At 47.4% G+C, this 17,900-nt stretch overlaps 1 protein-coding gene across 4 annotated transcripts in view; it reads left to right on the top strand.

The window, feature by feature from the left end:
* PDE4A (phosphodiesterase 4A) overlaps positions 1 to 6,148 on the top strand; it is a 37,236-nt gene extending 31,088 nt beyond the window's left edge. For all 4 annotated transcript variants that reach the window (XM_057709469.1, XM_057709471.1, XM_057709470.1 and 1 more), the window contains 3 exons: positions 97 to 219; positions 702 to 884; positions 3,385 to 6,148. In XM_057709469.1, coding sequence (XP_057565452.1) covers positions 97 to 219; positions 702 to 884; positions 3,385 to 4,032 — 954 coding nt within the window. In that variant the 3' untranslated portion in view covers positions 4,033 to 6,148. The remainder of the gene's footprint in view (positions 1 to 96; positions 220 to 701; positions 885 to 3,384) is intronic.
* Positions 6,149 to 17,900: the final 11,752 nt, after the last annotated feature.

Below are 17,900 nucleotides of genomic sequence, written 5' to 3'. Positions count from 1 at the left end.
CTGATTGTGCGGAGTGAAAACTTCAGAGGCCCGGGTCGGGTCGGTACAGCGGGCGGCCAGGCTGCGACGGCCCCTGTGACAACTCCTTGCCCACAGGTGCTGGCCACGGACATGTCCAAGCACATGACTCTCCTGGCTGACCTGAAGACCATGGTGGAGACCAAGAAAGTCACCAGCTCGGGGGTCCTCTTGCTGGATAACTATTCGGACCGCATCCAGGTGCCCCCACACACACACCGTATAAGGAGATTGGACCCTCCCCTCCCCCTTAGGTCTGGGTTGCAGCCCCTCCCTCTGCCTTCAGCTCCCAGGTTGCCCATCTTCCTGTCTCTTTTTCTCTCCTCTCCCATCTAAACCTTTCCAACCCCTACTTCTCCGCCCATCCCCCCCCCCCCCCCCCCCCCGTCTCCTCCAGTTCCCTCTTTCCTGTCTTCATCAGTCCCTGTTGCCATCTCCCCCACACCTCTGTGTCCCCACCGCCTCTTTTCCCTCCCTCTGCCCTTGGCCTATCAGTCTGCTTCTCACCTCTCCCCTTCTCTCCCCGACTCGTCTCCCTCTTCTCTCACCTCCTCTTCCACCTCTCTCCATCTCGTCGCTACCCCTCCTCCCTTACTCTCCTGCCAAAGGAGAAGTCAGGAAGCCTGAGGCCTCAAACTGGAATGGGGGGCATGGCCTCTGAAGGTCCCCCACCCCCCACGCAGGTCCTGCGGAACATGGTGCACTGCGCAGACCTCAGCAACCCCACCAAGCCACTGGAGCTGTACCGCCAGTGGACAGACCGCATCATGGCCGAGTTCTTCCAGCAGGGCGACCGTGAGCGCGAGCGTGGCATGGAGATCAGCCCCATGTGCGACAAGCACACGGCCTCGGTGGAGAAGTCTCAGGTACAGTCTCAGGGCGCCGCTGGAAGGGAACAGGGCGGGCCTCCCCACCCCACCCTGGCCTGGAGCTCCAAGGCCTGAGAGGTCCTAACCTGTCCATTCACAGTGTCAAGTTTTTCTTTGCCTGTTTTTACCTTCTCTATCCTGATGGGCAATAGGCAGCACTTTCTCCTCCACAACATAATGAAACTGAGCTTCTGAACTCATAAGTTGTAGATTTGCACCGAGACAGTTCTAACTCATTTGTAGCAACTGCCGTAACATCAGTAATAACACTTACCTGGCCCCTAATTACAGACTTCGTGTCCATTCAGCATCTAGCTTACCCTATAACCAGGCCACTCATTTTGTGCCTGAGTTTTGGTGGATTTTATTGTTGTTGTTGTTGGTTGGCCATGTCATGCGGCATGCGGGATCTTAGTTCCCTGACCAGGGATCGAACCCATGACCCCTGCATTGGAAGCGCAGAGCCTTAACCACTGCACCACAAGGGAAGTCCCTTGGTGGGTTTTGAGATGAAGTGAAATGACTCGTCTTCATCACGTACCTGTATAATTTAACAAGAGAGACAGAAACACCGTCTCATAAAAGACAACACTAAAGGGTGAGCGTGAGTGTTTCTCACCCTCCCAGCTTCCTCCCTGGCGAGACCTCCTCTTCCCGGTTCGGTGTGTATGACCTTCCCATCCAGGGTTATAGAGCCTCAGCACTCCTGACATTTGGGGCTGGACCATTCTCTGTGGTGGGACCGTCCTGTGCACTGTGGGGTGTTGAGGAGTATCCCTGACCTCCACCCACTCGAGGCCAGGAACGCCCTCCCTTTCTTGCAGCAACAACCAAAAATGTCTCCAGACACTTCCAGATGTCCCCTGGGCATGCACATAACCCCTGATGAAAACCAGTTTTATTTGTTTTGTTATGTCTTTATGTTCACAGGCAACTTAATAGCAATAGTTTGTGGGTTTAGCTTTTTTGTAAAATATAAATTATATTAATATATACCTTTTTTTTTTTTGGCTGCATCACACAGCTTGCGGGATCTTAGTTCCCCAACCAGGGATTGAACCTGGGCCCTTGGCAGGGAAAGTGTGGAGTCCTAACCACTGGACTGCCAGGGAATCCTGATATATACCTATTTTATATAGCTTGCCTTTTCTCCCCAAAAATGACTTGGAGATCTGTCCACATTATTACACATAAATTAAGCTTATCCTTTTTCACTGCTATGTAGTATTCCCACAGATGTAGATGGATAATGGTTTGTATAGTCATTGCCCTGTTGATGGACATTTAAGTGTTTAGTAGTTAGAAATTCACAGTGATTCAAACAGGATAGAGCTTTATTCATTTATTTTTTTCTCTTATGTAAGGAAAGTCTGGAGAAAGGGAATTTGGCTTTCATTGGCTCCACAGAGTTGGCAGGTACCCCAGAATGTTCTTCTATCATCTGAAGCTTGGGGCTTCTCTCCTCAGAGATGTCTCTTGTGGTCACAGATGCTGTTGAAGCTCCAGCCATTCTAGCTACATTCCAGGGAGGAAAGGCCTGGTCAGCTGAGGCATACCCCACCACAGGTGGTCACATGGCCACCTTCTCTTTGCAAAGGAAGCTGGGAAATGTAGTTTTCAGCAGGAAGCATTGCCTCCCCCAACAAGAAAAATCAAGATTGTGTCAATAAGGAGAGACGATTGATATCAGGGTGTTAGCCAGTAGTCTGCCATGAAGTTATTTCTAGTTTTTCTTTGTTGCAAAAAATGCCATAATGAATATCTGTGATATATCACAATTTTTTTAAACTAATTCCCGGACTTCCCTGGTGGTCCACTGGTTAAGACTCCGTGCTTCCACTGTAGGGGGCATGGATTCGATTCCAGGTCGAGGAACTAAGACCCCACATGCTGCACATTGTGGCCAAAGGAAAAAAGTTAAAAACAAAAACAAAAACAAAACACTAATTCCCAACTGATGTGTATATGGTGGTGTTTCCAGTTTTTGTTTACATCTCATATGTGTTTTTTTTTTTCTCACTTGTGAAAGAATTTTTGCAGGGTGGATCTGGAGAAGCAGGATTGCTGGGTCAAATGGTCTTAGCATCTTTTCTTTCTTTTTCTTTCTTTCTTTCTTCCTTCCTTCCTTTCTTTATTTCTTCCTTCCTTCCTTCCTTCCTTCCTTTCTCTTTCTTTCTTTTTCTTCCTTCCTTCCTTCCTTCTTCTTTCTTTCTTTCTCTTCTTTTCTCCCATTCTTCCTCCCTCTCTCCCTTCCTCCCTTCCTTTCTTCCTTTCATTTTTTGCCATGCTACAAGGCGTGTGGGCATCTTAGTTCCCCCCAGCCCCCCACTGACCAGGGATGGAACCCGTGCCCCCTGCAGTGGAAGTGCGGAGTCCTAACCACTGGACCGCCAGGGAGTTCCCTGTATCAGCATCTTTTAAATTTTATTAGATCCCGCATCATGGTGGTGCCATCTGCACCAGCAGACCCCCAGTTTATTCTTCCTTTCCCCCCCAGGTGGGTTTCATCGACTATATTGTACACCCCCTGTGGGAGACGTGGGCTGACCTGGTCCACCCAGATGCCCAAGAGATCCTGGACACTTTGGAGGACAACCGGGACTGGTACTATAGCGCCATTCGGCAGAGCCCATCGCCACCGCCCGAGGAGGAGCCCGGGGGACCGGGCCACCCCCCTCCACCGGATAAGTTCCAGTTTGAGCTGACGCTGGAGGAGGAAGAGGAGGAGGAAGTGTCCACTGCCCCGGGTGCAATCAAAGTGCAGGAATTGTCCACCGCCCAGGATGCACTCCCAGCTGAGGAACCGTTGGAGGTCGATGGCCAGGACCAGTGTACGGAAGCGGAGGTAGAGGAGATGTACTTGACACAGCAAGCAGACTCAGGTGCACCTGTTGGTGTTGTAGGCTGCCGCAGACCCCATGCCCTGTCTCCTGAGAGCCTCCCTCTGCCTGCCTTGAGGACCCCGCCCCCTCCAGAGGAGGACCCGGGCCTCCTGGGCCTCCCCTCCACGGCAGCCGAGGTGGGGGCCCAAAAAGAGCATCAGGCTGCCAAGAGGGCGTGCTGTGCCTGCACAGGGACTTCTGGCGAGGACCCACCCACACTCCCAGCTCCTGGAGAGTGGGGGTCAGCTGGAGGCCCTACCTGAGCCTCAGCCCCTACATCCTGTCGGCCTCCCTGCCTCCCTCCACCACCATCACCCCCCAACCTTCTCCACTGCCTCGAAGACTCTTGGGCCTCCTGAGAAAAAAGAAAACAGAAAAGTGGGTTTTTTTCTCTTTTCTTTTTTTCCCCTTTCCCCCCACCCCCAACCACGGGGCCTCTTTTTGGAGGTGGGGGCTGGGGAACAAGGGGCTGAGGTCCCCGAAGGGATTTTATTTTTGGAATTTTAATTGTTACATTTTTAGAAAAAGAAAAAAAAAAGAAAAAAAAAAAAAACCAGGATGAAACACAGCAACTGTAGATGCTCCTGTTCCCGGCTCCCCTGGGCCAGCTCCAGCCCCTACCCTGCACCCGTGCCCCCCCCACCACCCCCAAGGTCTAGGCTCAGTCTTCCGGCCTCTGTGGGCTCTTTGCCTGGTGTAGAGTCTCCCTCCAGACTTTTCTTCTGAATTTTGGAGGGTCTCTAGAACCCAGCCAGGAATAGCCATTCTGGGTGGGGGCCCCTAGGGGTGAGGAGGAGGGCCCAGTTGGGGGGGGGGGCCGCCCAGCTCCAGCCCCTCTCTGGCTCTCTGCCCTCCCCTCAGAAGTCTTCCGCCTCATTTTGCACAAACCTGGCAATACTGACTGGGAGGGGGACAGGCAGGGGGGGAGACGTGGGCTTAGGATGACAGGCGGGGTGGGGTGTTGGAGGGACATTCACATCACCAACCTGGGGTCTGAGGTTTGAGGAGGGCCTGATCCCCCTCCCCCCTCCCCCTGCCACCCCTTTTCCCTTCCACTCTGGTTTCCTTTTTAATTTTCTCCCTTTGGTGGGGGGATGGCTTGGAGCTGCACCCCTCCTTCCAGCTGCTTCTCCTCTCGTTTCTGCCTTAATGATTCTCTCTGCCATAGGAGAGGGGGTTGCAGTGGCTCCCACCCGCCCCTCGGGTGGGGTGGGGCCAGGCCTAGAACCCCCATCCTGGGCACCTCCGCCTCCCCAGCATCCTCCTGCCCTCCCCGACTCTTTGCCCTAGGAGGAAGCAATAACGGTGTACACCCACATCCCCTTTCTGGGCAGCCCTTCCCACCCTGGCACCAAAGTCATTCCTCCTTTGCCCCGACCTTGCCAAGCCTCCCCCTCTCCCCCTAGCTATTCCCCCGAGCAATACGACAGACAGATGCAAGGCCATTTTTCTCCAAGCCATGGGGGACTGTTTGGAAGGAAAGACCCCCCTCTTCCCCCTCCGCTGTGCCCCTCCTCCTGGCTCTGCAGCTGGGCGGGACGGGCCTCTCTCTCTCATTTCCTGCCCCTGCAATTCTGAGCACACAGTACTGTAGCCCCCAGCTCCCCCCAGCCTTCCATCTGTCTGTCCTTCCCCGTGGGGAGTACCACCCGCTCCCACCCCCATGATGCTGTACAGGGTTCATTTTTTGTAGCGAAAGTAGTTTCAGTCCCAGCCAGTGACCGGAGTGGGCCTTTTGTTTGTTTGTTTTTTGTTTTCCTTCTTTCTTTGTTTTCTTTCCCTTTCTTTCTTTTCTTTCTTTCTTTCTTTCTTTCTTTCTTTCTTTCTTTCTTTCTTTCTTTCAGTACATACTGTAAGGTTGGTTTGTAAATTATTCTACAGAGGCAAAAAGGGAAAATAAACTTGCCCTTCCCCCGCTGACTCAGTCAGGGGAAGAAGGGGTGGGGGTCTCCCGGAGGGAGCCTCCATTCCTGCTGTATTATACAAACTGTACCATAGACCCCAGAGGTGTGGACTCAGTGCTGTTATTTAACAGGGAGTCGTGTCATCAGAGGGGGTGAGGGCTGGGCAGAGCCTGCCCCTCCCCCTGCCCCAGGGCCAGCCGTGATTGGCAGCTGGGGACAGGGACCCCAGGGTGGAGAGGGGGGCGGTGCAGGACCCCCTTGAGCCGCTCGAGTGTTGTCCACTTTGACGATCAATCAGTCGGTCTGCTGATCGATAATCCTTCGATCTTGTCTCCAATTAAACCGAGGCATTCACCCATCTTCCTGGCTGATGTGGTGTCCTTTCCCATCCTGTTTCACAAGGTCTCTCGCACTGTCTGTCTGGGGCGGGGTGGGGATAATGAGCGGTCTCTGTCCCTGCCTCTCCCCAAGCAGATAGAACTTGAGAGGGTGCAGAGAGCTTGGTGGGAGGCAGCCTCCAGCCCTGGGCCAGGTCCGGGCACAGGGGCTACAGGTTGTGAAGTGGAGGTTCAGACCGCGTAGTTTTTGGAGGCCAGCAGACCCAGGTAAGCCTTGTTTCTCGCATGTGGAGCATATCTGACGCAGCGCGGGTTCTTCTGGTACCACGAAGTCATTCCTGGAAACCAAGGGATCCTGACTGACCCCGCCTCCAACATCTGGTTGCCAGGTCCTGATAAAAGCTCTTGGATCAAATTCTGCCCTGCAGACATTAAACTTGATTCACAAGGACAAGAGAATTTACATCTGTAAGTTCCATGAACTCTGGCCATCATAGTGTTGCATTAAAACAAAACCAAAAAAACCAACAAAAAAACACACAACAAAAATCACCAAACTCGAATATCCTAAAGCCTGTGAACCTTCTGATGTGTATCAGGCAAGCTGAATCCTCCAAGTTCACACAGGACTGGCTTGGGATTTTAGCTCTGTTTATCTAACATGTTCACACAAGGTTGGGGATAGAGTGAGTCTCAGATATTTTAACTAATCTGCATATTTGAGTCCTGTTAATTCCACCCCTGGGAGCCCTATTTTTCCATCCTTTATAAGCTAATTAACAAGCCCCAATTCCACCAGTAAAACATTTCTGCCATTCACTATGCTAATGAGAAAAAGTTCCCTTGTGGATGAAGATAAAGAGAGAAGAAGTGTTTGTGATGCAGACTTTCAGCTTAGAATACTGGCTGCCTCTGGTGTGTAATAAAGAGAGAGACACACGTACACACACAGTCCTTAAGCCGTTAAGCACAGTGAGATGAATATATATTCACAGCATGTCTTCTGAAACAAAATGTTGGCAGCTTGGGGCTTCCCTGGTGGTCCAGTGGTTAAGACTCTGCCTTCCAATGCAGGGGACACAGGTTCGATCCCTGGTTGGGGAACTAAGATCCTACTTGTCTCGAGGCAACTAAGCCCGTGTGCTCTAGAGCCCGTGCACCACAGCGAAGAACCTGTGCGCCACAACTAAGACCCACCGCAGCCAAGTAAATACTAAATTAAAAAAAGTGATGGCAGCTTCCCTGGATCTGAGGATCTGAGGATAGGCCTAAACCACCTACTCTGCTATTTGTCTCTAGTGGCCGAGGACTGGTTTGAATTCCAGTTCTAGCTGTGTGACCTTGGGTGTGATCTCTCTCACCTTCAAAAAGTTTCAGACTAAAGAGGGCTATCCAGTGTGAGGGTTTATCCAGTGAAACTTTCTATGATGATGAAAATGTTCTACGTCTGTGCTATCCAAGAGGATAGCCACTAGCCACGCCACACGTGGCTATTAAGCACTTGAAATGTGGCTCGTGCAGTTGAACTGGGGTTTTACTTTTCCTTTACATTAAAACAGCCACGTGTAGCCGATGGTTACTATATCCAACTGTGCAGTATTGGCACTTGAGAGAGTTAATGTAGAGGATTTACTGCATACAGAGGTTTGCCTGCTTGACTTTGGCTCAAAGGTTCATAGTAAATATCCTGGTCCAGAGGAATAGGGGCCAGCCTGGACCCAGAAGGGAGGAGCAAAGCTGGAAAACTAGGTACAAGTTGCCAGGGAATCTGAATTTTGCGCAAGAAGCAACGAGGAGACACAGATGTTTTCCCTAGGGTGTTTCAAAGGGAAGCAGAGTCGGGGAAAGGGTGTCAGGCTGGGGGTCAGGAGGTGACAGTATCAATCCCAGCCTGCAGGGGTTAGCTGGGTGGCCCTGGGTGAACCTTCTCCCTCTGGGCCTCAGTTTTCCCAAGTGTAAAAGGGTAGGTGCGATGTTCCACATGCTTCCTGAGTTGGGACTTGGTGACAGTCTGAGAATGTGGGTCAAAGGACAGAGATAGCGTGTGACCATCAGCTGGCTCTTTAAAATTCTCCTGTTGGGGGGTTCATCTTTCCTCAGGGAAAGGTGACTGAAGGCAAAGAAGACAGGGGCCCTGGGAAGGGGTGGAGTCAGTTCATTCTCTGCAGTTGACATCAGCCTCTTGCAGGCTACAGGGGTCTGGGGCAAATGGCTCCGCCTCACCCAGCCTTTAGAGGGCTCTGCCCTATGCTATACTCATTTACTCACGTTATTTTATCAACTTTCCAGCTGTCCTTGAGATACATACTATCATTTTGCAGATGAGGAAACTGAGGTGGAGAAGTGATCTCATGGTGTCGAGAAAATTCAGGGAAATAAGGCGGGGATCTCACATCACCCAATGCCTGTTTGACAGTGATAGCTGCCTGGTACTTTTATATTATTATCACTATTTTGGTTCACATGCACAAAATCCTGAGATGTGGGTAGTATTTCCCTCTCTGTCACAGAATAAAAGTATAAGAAAGTAAAATGAAGAGAAGACAGTTTTTGTTTTTTTTTTTCACTTGTTGGCAAATAAAAGATGGACCATCCAGGGATGGGCAAAGCACTTTCATAGCTCATTAGCGCTGGTAGAAATTGGCACATACAGCTTTCCAGGATGGTCTGACAATATTTATCAAAAACATAACTGTGCCTGCATTTTGACGCAGACGTTCCACTTTTAAAAATATTTAGCCTAAAGAACCAGTTGGATGAAAAGAAGCTGCAGGTACCAAATGTACATTCTAGTGTTGGTCAGAATAGTGAAGAATTATTAAGTACCCAGATGCTGAATATTAGGGAATCATTAAATTATGCTTCCTGTATGATGGAGTAATATGCACTTATTAAAAATAATGAGGTGGGTCTATATTTATTGAAATGACAAGATGTTCACAGTGAGAAAAGCAGGCTTCAAAATGTTCTGCATTATACCATCCTACATATGTGCATAGAAAAAGCAGCTCGTTCATCAAAATATTCAGTCTCCAGTGATGGGATTAAAAAGACACTGTTGTTTTCTGTTCTGTAGTCTTTGATATTTTCTGAATTTTTGCAATGAGCATGTATTACTTTTATAATCAAGGGGAATTTATTTCACAATCAGAGAAAAGCAGTCGCCGGTATTTGTTATCTGGGAGCCACAAAAGCATACTAGATAAGCACACAGACGCCGGATTCTGGTTGCGACTCTGCCAGTTAATGACTGAATTAGCTTGAGCAGATTACTTACTCATGCTGTGCTTCAGTTTCCTTCGCTGTAAAATGAAAATAATAACAGCTCAGGTTTGCCAGGCGATTACTATTTGCCAGGCGATTACTATGTGCCACGCACTGTTTTACATAAATTATTGCACTTAATTCTCCCAAGGGCCCTACAAAGTAGGTACTGTTATAAAATGGGTCATAGGCGGAGAAGGAGGTAGGACTAGGCGTTCGAACCCCTGTGCGCCCCCCAGAGTAGGTCTGAGGAACTACAGCAGGCTGGGAGGTGCGCACGCGCAGACTGGGAAGGAGGCGTGGCAAGGTCGCGCGGGAGATTTTCTTCCCCGCGCTACGATTGGCTGTCGTAGTTGTCATTAGCCAAGAAAGCAGCCAATGAGAGGCGTGGCCGCTTCGCTTGTGGAACCCGAATTCTGAGGGAGCTGAGGATGTTGGACCGCGGCAGGTGCGACGCACCCTGAGGCGGGGTGAGGGGACCTGGCGTCACTCCCTTCCTGAGAGTGACCCCAGCGCCGTTCCCCCTTTCTTAGGGAGACCCCGGCGTCACCCCTCTTTCCTGAGAGTACCCTAGCGTCATTCCCCTCTTCCTGAGGAGGACCCCAGTATCCTCTCGCCTTTCGCTGAAGGGAACCCTAGAAGCGTCTCTTCTTTGTGAGGGCGACATCGGAGTCGTTCCCCCTTCCTTAGGGGACCCTGATGTCAGGCCCCTTCCTGATGGGGCCCCAGCATTATCCTTCCTAAGGGAGACCGACCCCGGCATCGCCCCCTCTTCCTGAGGGGTCCCCTCCCATGTCATCCTTTCCTAAGGGTTATCCTCCCCGCCTTCCTCAAGGGTCCCCGTATTGCTCCTCCTTCCTGAGAAGGGGTCTGGCATTGTCCCCTCCCGCCCCCCGAGGGTTTGTCGTCATCGCCATCCCCACACCCTGAAAGGACCCATCATCCCCCTTCTCTCTGAGGGTAATCTCTTCCTCCCTTGCATTTCGAGAAGGACCCCTGCAAGGGCTTCGGTGGTCCCCGTACATGAGAAGTCCCAAAGCCCCCTTCTGCGCTTTCCTGCCCCCAGGTGGGGAGAGGGGAAAGGCAAGACTTAAATCACCCTCAAAATATTTGCTGGGGGGAGGGGGAGTGAAACTAGCTGATAAAGGAACTCACTATGTCACATGATACACTGTTTAAGGAACTGGGACTGTTTCTCCTAAAATGGGAGCTGGAGGAAGGATCAAAAGCTGCCTTAAAATATTTATCAAGTGCTTCTCACGGTTCCTGACATCATCAGTAAGTACTGATTGAGCAATGAGATATGTGCAGGCTGTTACCTGAAAGCGGGATCACTCTGTTCCATGAAGTTCCAAGGAATCCGATAACAGTTAAAGGAAGGTCAAAAGGACTTCTTGGGTTCAACTAAAATCGTAACAGGCTGAGTAGCTCTACTCTTGCACAGAGCTGGTGAAATCCACACTGTTGAAGAAGCATCTGGAAGACCTCACCAATTCCACTCACTCTCACAAATGTTTATCGTACATCCATTGTGACCAAGAATTCATCTGCTCAACATTCAAATATGGGTGAAGCTCCCTGTCGTGTGCCAGTAAATAAAGTGAACAAGAGGAAGAATAGAAGAATAATTATGAATACATTGTTTATGACTTCTGCAAGCTACTTTTTCCTAGAGCACTTCTCAGGGTTTCTGGTTGTACATTAATGAAATGCAAATAACTGTCCACTCCCCACCGCCCTTGACCATAGGCTAGAGGAGGGCAGAAACCATGTTTTCGGCTCCCAGCTACACAGTGTCTGGAACATGGTAGGCACTGAAATATTTGTTGTTCCTGCCTCATCTCTTCACTTGGTGAATCCTCAGAGGAGCTGAGAGATGGTCAGAGAGGGTGAAATATGATCATTAAGGGGAAGACATGGGCTAGAAATGAAAGAGAATCCACCTGCGATAGCTGAGACTTAAGAAACAAACACCACCTCCTTGTCTAATGCTATTAATCTTCCCTGACCCTGAAGCTGAGAGCAAGTGAAGGCAAAAAGGTAGCTGATGTCAGCATCGGGCTGCAGTTTCGAACTTCCCACAAATGTTGTCTAAAGCAACTGATTAAATCCCAAGGGATCCTGGGATGTGTAGTCTGAAAAGTGTTCTTGGGTGTCCTGCTTAAAATTTGGTGTAATAAAATCCAAGTTACAACCCTCTGTGGATTTGGTGCTAGGGCTCACTGGAAGGAGAGTCCTTTAAATAGGGAGTTTCCTGGACATATTTGAAGTTGTTTTTTATTTATAAAAATATAATTTTCCCAGAAGTTTTGCAGAGTACTAATAAAAAAAAAATAGGAACAAGCCAAGATCAGGCATTTCTACACTTGGGGGCTCCTCCAGTCTTGCTCCCCTCCTTCTCTGGAAATAGTTCCTCTTTTCACCCAAAGGCCCACAAGAGGGTGCTGCACTCCTTTTAGACCACACTTCTGTATCAACGCTGAGGGTCTTGGGGAGCTACAAAACCATCATAAAAGAAGACAGGTGGGTTGGTGGAAGCACTGATTTTTCACAGGTGATGAGAGCCAGTGGGGAATGGTAAGTAACGTGGGTATAGTGCTCTGAGGTCATTAAATGTTATCACTGTCATTCTAACTTTAACAACCTTTATAATTCAGATTAATGTTAGCATTTCAGGTATCTAGTACTTACCTCGTTCCTAGTCAATAATACTACATTTATTGTATTCTTACTGTGTGCCAGCTGCTAGATACAGTTACTATTCTCCATTTAACAGAGGAGGAAAAGGAGGCCCAGAGAGGATTTGCACCTAGTAAGCGAGATATGGGTCTAAAACCTAGTCTGGGTTTTTGGGGTTTTTTTTAAGCTCTTTATTGGGGTATAATTGCTTTACACTGTTGTGCCAGTTTTTGCTGTACCTAGTCTGTTTTTCCTACAGTATTCTTTTTTCTTTTAAACTTAATTTTCTCAAATTCTGTCTTCTGCAACACTATATATTCCCACTAACATTTATATATATATATATTTAAACTGAATTTCATTTGGACCCCGATTCGCCGAGAAAAGTTACACACCGGATCTTAGTTGAGGCATGCGGGCTTTTAGTTGTGGCATGTGGACTTCTTAGCTAGCATGTGGACTCTTAGTTGCACCATGTGAACTCTTAGGTGCAACATGCATGCAGGATCTAGTTCCCCAACCAGGGATTGAACTCCGGCCCCCTCCCTTGGGAGCGCAGAGTCTTATCCACTGGACCACCGGGGAAGTCCCAACATTTATATTTTAAACCCAGGACCCCCAATGTTCTCCTTACTTGTTGCAAGTAATAAATCCTTCCTTTGCCCTGATTAAAAAACAAACAAATAAACAAACACACCAGAATACACTCCCAAGGAAGAAGATAGTCCTTGAATTGAAGGTCTATGAGTTCATCCTGTCTTTCACCCTCATCTTCGTTTTCTCTTTCTATACTGGAACTTCCCCTTAGCTTATAAACATGCTCTGTCTTCTGAATCTTAAAAGCAAAACCCCAAACTCTCCCTGAACCCTTCGTTCCTCTCTAGCTGTCATGCGTACTTTGCCTCGTCTCACCCAAATGTCTCAAAAGAGTTGTTCCTTTTTTCAGCATCCTTCACTGATTCAGCGTTGTCTCCTCTGCAGCAGTGCCTGTTCTAAAGAGGCACTTAATAAACATTTACAGAATCTATTGCTTTACCTTCACAGTTCTACCAAGATGGTTCTTAGTAAGGTTACCTTCCAATCGCCAAATCCAGTGAGCATTTGAAGGTCTCTATCTTTCTGAACCTCTTTGTATTTTAATGGTGTGATTCTTTTAAACTTTCTGTGTGTACATTTTTCACCACTTGGCTTCTGTGACACTGTACTTTTCTTAGTTTTTCTCATAATTTTCTGCTGCTGTTGTGTTTCTATCGGGGCTTCTCTTACTTCTCTCTAATCCTTAAATGTTGTTTCTCAGAATCTGCCATTAATCCATTGTTCTTGTTCTACACCAGTGTCTCAAAATATAGTCCCTGGACAAGCAGCATCAGAATCAAATGGGAATTTGTTAGAAATGCAGTTTCTCGGCACCCACCTACTGAACGAGAGACAGCTAGAAAATTCAACACACATCTATGATTTTAAAAAAGATGTAGCAAGCTAGGTGTAGGAGAGAGCTTCTTGAACTTGACAAAGTTTCCAGCAAAACTTAAGGCATAGGACTTCCCGGGTGGCGCAGTGGTTGGGAATCCGCCTGCCAATGCAGGGGACACAAGTTCAAGCCCTGGTCTGGGAAGATCCCACATGCCGCGGAGCAACTAAGGCCGTGCACCACAACTACTAAGCCTGTGCTCTAGAGCCCACGAGCCACAACTACCAAAGCCCGTGTGCCTAGAGCCTGTGCTCTGCAACAAAAGAAGCCACCGCAATGAGAAGCCCACACACTGTAATGAAGAGTAGCCCCCGCTCACCACAACTAGAGGAAGCGTGCACAAAGCAATGAAGACCCAATGCAAGCCAATAAATAAAAAAATAAATTTAAAAAAATTTTTTTAAAAAAGTGATACATTTGACTGTGTGTAGACATAAAGAGCTTCTATGAATCTCTGTGCTGTATACCTGAAATTAACACAATATTATAAATGAACTATACTTCAATGTTTAAAAAAAAAAAAATGTGAAACTTAAAAAAAAACTTCCAGAAACAGCAGGAATATGATTTGTTACAACCACTTTGGAGGGTCATCTGGCAGCATCTAGGAAAGCCGTGCTTACCCTATGACCTAGTAAGTTCCACCTTTTAGTACCCATCTGGAGAAATATACACACTTGTGCCCAAGGACACATGATTAAGTGTGGGTGTTGCAGCCTTGACTGTAATACTGAGAAACTGGAAACAACCTAAACATCTGTCAATAGTGAAAGAGATGAAACAGAACATCCGGTAGCTGGTAAAAGGAATGTGACATCACAGATAGAGCTTACTGAGGGAGGAAAAGCAAGTTGCAGAATAATACAGGCAACATTATGCCATTTTTGTAAGGAACTACATAGAACATACAATACTGAAGATTTTTTTTTTTTTTAAGATTTAGAGCCACTGGAATGGAAAGATACTAAGATTTCAGCTTTACCTGAAATGGTCTAGCTTTTAAAATATATAGTATTTAGATATTTATCATGTGAAAAAGTGTAGCCCATAGAACCTGCCTGGTCTGGCCCCCTGACCACCTATTTGTTTAGCTTCTTCTGATACCGTGTTCCTCCTCCCTCTCAGAGCTTCATCTAAACTTGCTTCTCAGTGCCACAGGACATTTGCATATGATGCTTCCTCTGTCCAGAATCTTGCCTCTCTTTCTCTCACCTAATTTACACTTATCAGTCCCTTTGAACTTCTGTGAGAAAACCACTTCCTCGAGAATGCTTTCTCAGGGCCTCTGACCTAGGTTGAGCTCCTGTCCTTCAGAAAGCTTACCTTGGAACTTAATTTCTTATACTCAGTGTGATTACCTTATTAACTCCAGCTCTATGGAGAAGGACCAGTGTCATGCTTGCTTCTCATTGTGTCTGAACATCTCACTTCATGTCTGGCACAGAGCAGCCATCCAAGAACTACTTGTTGGAAGTGTTAAAGGCTGAGGGCTTGGGGACTTCCCTGGTGGCACAGTGGTTAAGAACCCGCCTGCAGGGGACATGGGTTCAATCCCTGACTGGGAATATCCCACATGCCAATGAGCAACTAAGCCGGTGCACCACAACTACTGAACCTGTGCTCTAGAGCCCGTGAGCCACAACTACTGAGCCACTATGCTGTAACTACTGAAGCCCTCGCACTTAGAGCCTGTGCTCTGCAACAAGAGAAGCCCATGCGCCGCGACAAAGAGTAGCCCCCACTCACCACAACTATTGAAAACCCTCTTGCAGCAGTGAAGACCCAACACGGCTCCCCACCACCCCCCCAAAAAAAAAACAACTATTTTATTTTTTTGGCTGCATTGGGTCTTAGTTGAGCTAATCGGGATCTTCATTGAGGCAGGCAGGATCTTTCATTGCACAACCGCAGGCTTCTCTCTGGTTGTGGTGTACAGGTTTTCTCTAGTTGTGGCACGTAGGCTCCAGAGCGCATGGGCTCTGTCGTTTTGCAGCACACAGCCTCTCTCTAGTTGAGGCAGGAGAGCTCAGTAGTTGTGGCGCACGGGCTTAGTTGCCCCACAGCACGTGGGATCTCAGGTCCCTGACCAAGGATTGAACCTGCATCCCCTGTATTGGAAGGCGGATCCTTTACCACTGGACCACCAGGGAAGTCCCAACAATTGTATCTTTTTTTTTTAACTCTGTAAAAATAATTTATTCTTGTATTTAAACCATTATAAAATCTAATTGGAGGTAAAAAGTTCTTTATCAACTTCTTTAAAAATTACTCCCAGAAGGGCTTCCTAGGTGGCGCAGTGGTTAAGAACCTGCCTGCCATTGCAGAGGACACAGGTTTGAGCCCTGCTCTAGGAAGATCCCACATGCCATGGAGCAACTAAGCCTGTGCACCCACAAAAAAAAAAAAATTACTTCCAGAAGTCTGCATTTATAAAAAGCGATGTTCTCTTGAAAGAGTTTCTTCTGTGGTTAGCAAACCAACCATCCCCACCCCCTCATTTGTTTATTTTACCAAAGGCTGATGATATACAGTCATCCGTTGTCCCCTATCCACATCCTAGAGATATCAAAACCTATGGATGCTCAAGCCCTTCATATAAAATGTAGTACTGTAGTATTTGCATATAACCTATGCACACCCTCCTGTTTATTTTCAATTATCTCAATTACTTATAATACTTAATATAATTTAAATGCTATGTAAATTGTTGTAAATACAATCTAAATGTTATGTAAATAGTTGCCAGAGAAAAATTCAAGGTTTGCTTTTTGGAACTTTCTGAATTTTTTTTTTCTGAATATTTTTGATCCACAGTTGGTTAAATCCATGTATGTGGAAGCTGCTGATATGGAGGGCTGACTGTACTCCAGTCCTAACTAGAGATTACCTAAATCAGATTTTTTTTTTTTAAAGGACAGTACTGAAAACCAGGAGCCATCTTCTGCCACAGATTTCCTGTAGATATGCAGATGGCTGAGACAGCTCTTATTTCCCTCCTGGCCCCAGAGAAAGAAAGGGCTGTGGGTTACATGTTCTGCAGCTTCTCCTTCCTTAGGGAAAATGTCCAAACTTTTCTCACAAAGAAATGTAACTTTAGGGCATCTGACAATGGGAAAGAGGGAGGCACCTGACTCAGATGAAAAATTCCCCAATTTTACTATTTAAAAGTGCCACTTGAATATTTTTCAGATATATCTCTTTTGCATAGAGAGAAAGAGAGGGAGAAAGAGAGAGAGAGAGATGGGGAGATCAGAGTATGCAAAGAGGGAAAGCAAACATCAGTCTAAGCCAAAAACTATTTGGCCAACTCAGGAAGGAGGGGGAGAATTTAACTGGCAATCTATGAGAAGGAAAGAGGAAAATTATTCTAAAACTTTAAAAGAAGATATAATTTAGAGTTCCCTTTGGAAATTGCAGGCTTAATAAGCCTCTAGGCATATTTAAGCTAAACTAGGTATCCATATCTGAAAGAAATGAGAGAGCTGGACAAATAGCTGAAAGTGATTGGGCCAAGAGGATACAACGTTAATAATTATTAAACCTGTAGTCCAGAAACCTGTCGTTCTAGACAGCGAAATGAAAATTCGCACAGTGACCAAATTTCAGTGGGTCTTAAGGTTCCAAGCAGATAAAACAAGCTGTGTGCTCTTTCTGGTGTGCCTTTCTATACAACTGGCGTGGGAGCGCTAAAATCTACTTTTCTAAGATTACCTTGCAGCTGGGTTTTTCCGTGTATTTTCATTTCCACCCATTAGAAGCTCTCACAGGAGTAACTAATTTAGAACTAAGTTATGTGGGGAGAGACACAGGCCATAAGGAACAATTGTGCTCAGACTTATTTTGGCAGAAAAGGCACAGTTCTAGAACTGGCAGGTGTGGCAGAAATTTCAAAATACTGCAGCTCCTGATTATTGCAGAAGCAGCATGTTTCTGGAGCTGTCAACAGAACCTTTTGGTAATGAAGTTTCCTGATTGTGGTGGAAGCTGCAGCCCAACAATTGTATCTTGAAGCCACACACATAACACACTCCGAACCATCATCACTTCGCTTCTGTAAGAGCAGATTGCTCCAAGGGTCCCTACACGTGGCTGCTTAAGCTTTGAAACCACCCAGGATCATTCCTACTTCTTCGTCCATCATATTTAACCAGTCTATTCACCTGCAGATTCTACCTCACTCCCCTAAGCCACCTGATCCACACCACCATCCTCTGTCACCTGGCTACTGCACCAGCTGTTCATCTAGCCTTCTGCAGTGCACGTCTATCCCCAGCCAAACTGTCTCCACTTAGCTCCCAGAGCTATCAAATGTAAATTTAATCATGACCCTTAGGGGCTTCCCTGGTTGTCCAGTGGTTAAGACTCCGAGCTCCCAATGCAGAGGGCCCGGGTTTGATCCCTGGTCAGTGAACTAGATCCTACATGCTGCAACTAAAACATCCCACACGCTGCAACTAAGACCCGGCGCAGCCAAA

This window comes from Hippopotamus amphibius, chromosome 15 (assembly GCF_030028045.1).
Source record: "Hippopotamus amphibius kiboko isolate mHipAmp2 chromosome 15, mHipAmp2.hap2, whole genome shotgun sequence".
Lineage (NCBI taxonomy): Eukaryota > Metazoa > Chordata > Mammalia > Artiodactyla > Hippopotamidae > Hippopotamus > Hippopotamus amphibius.
The sequence above is the reverse complement of the archived record's forward strand: the minus strand, read 5'-3'. Positions and strand labels throughout refer to the sequence as shown.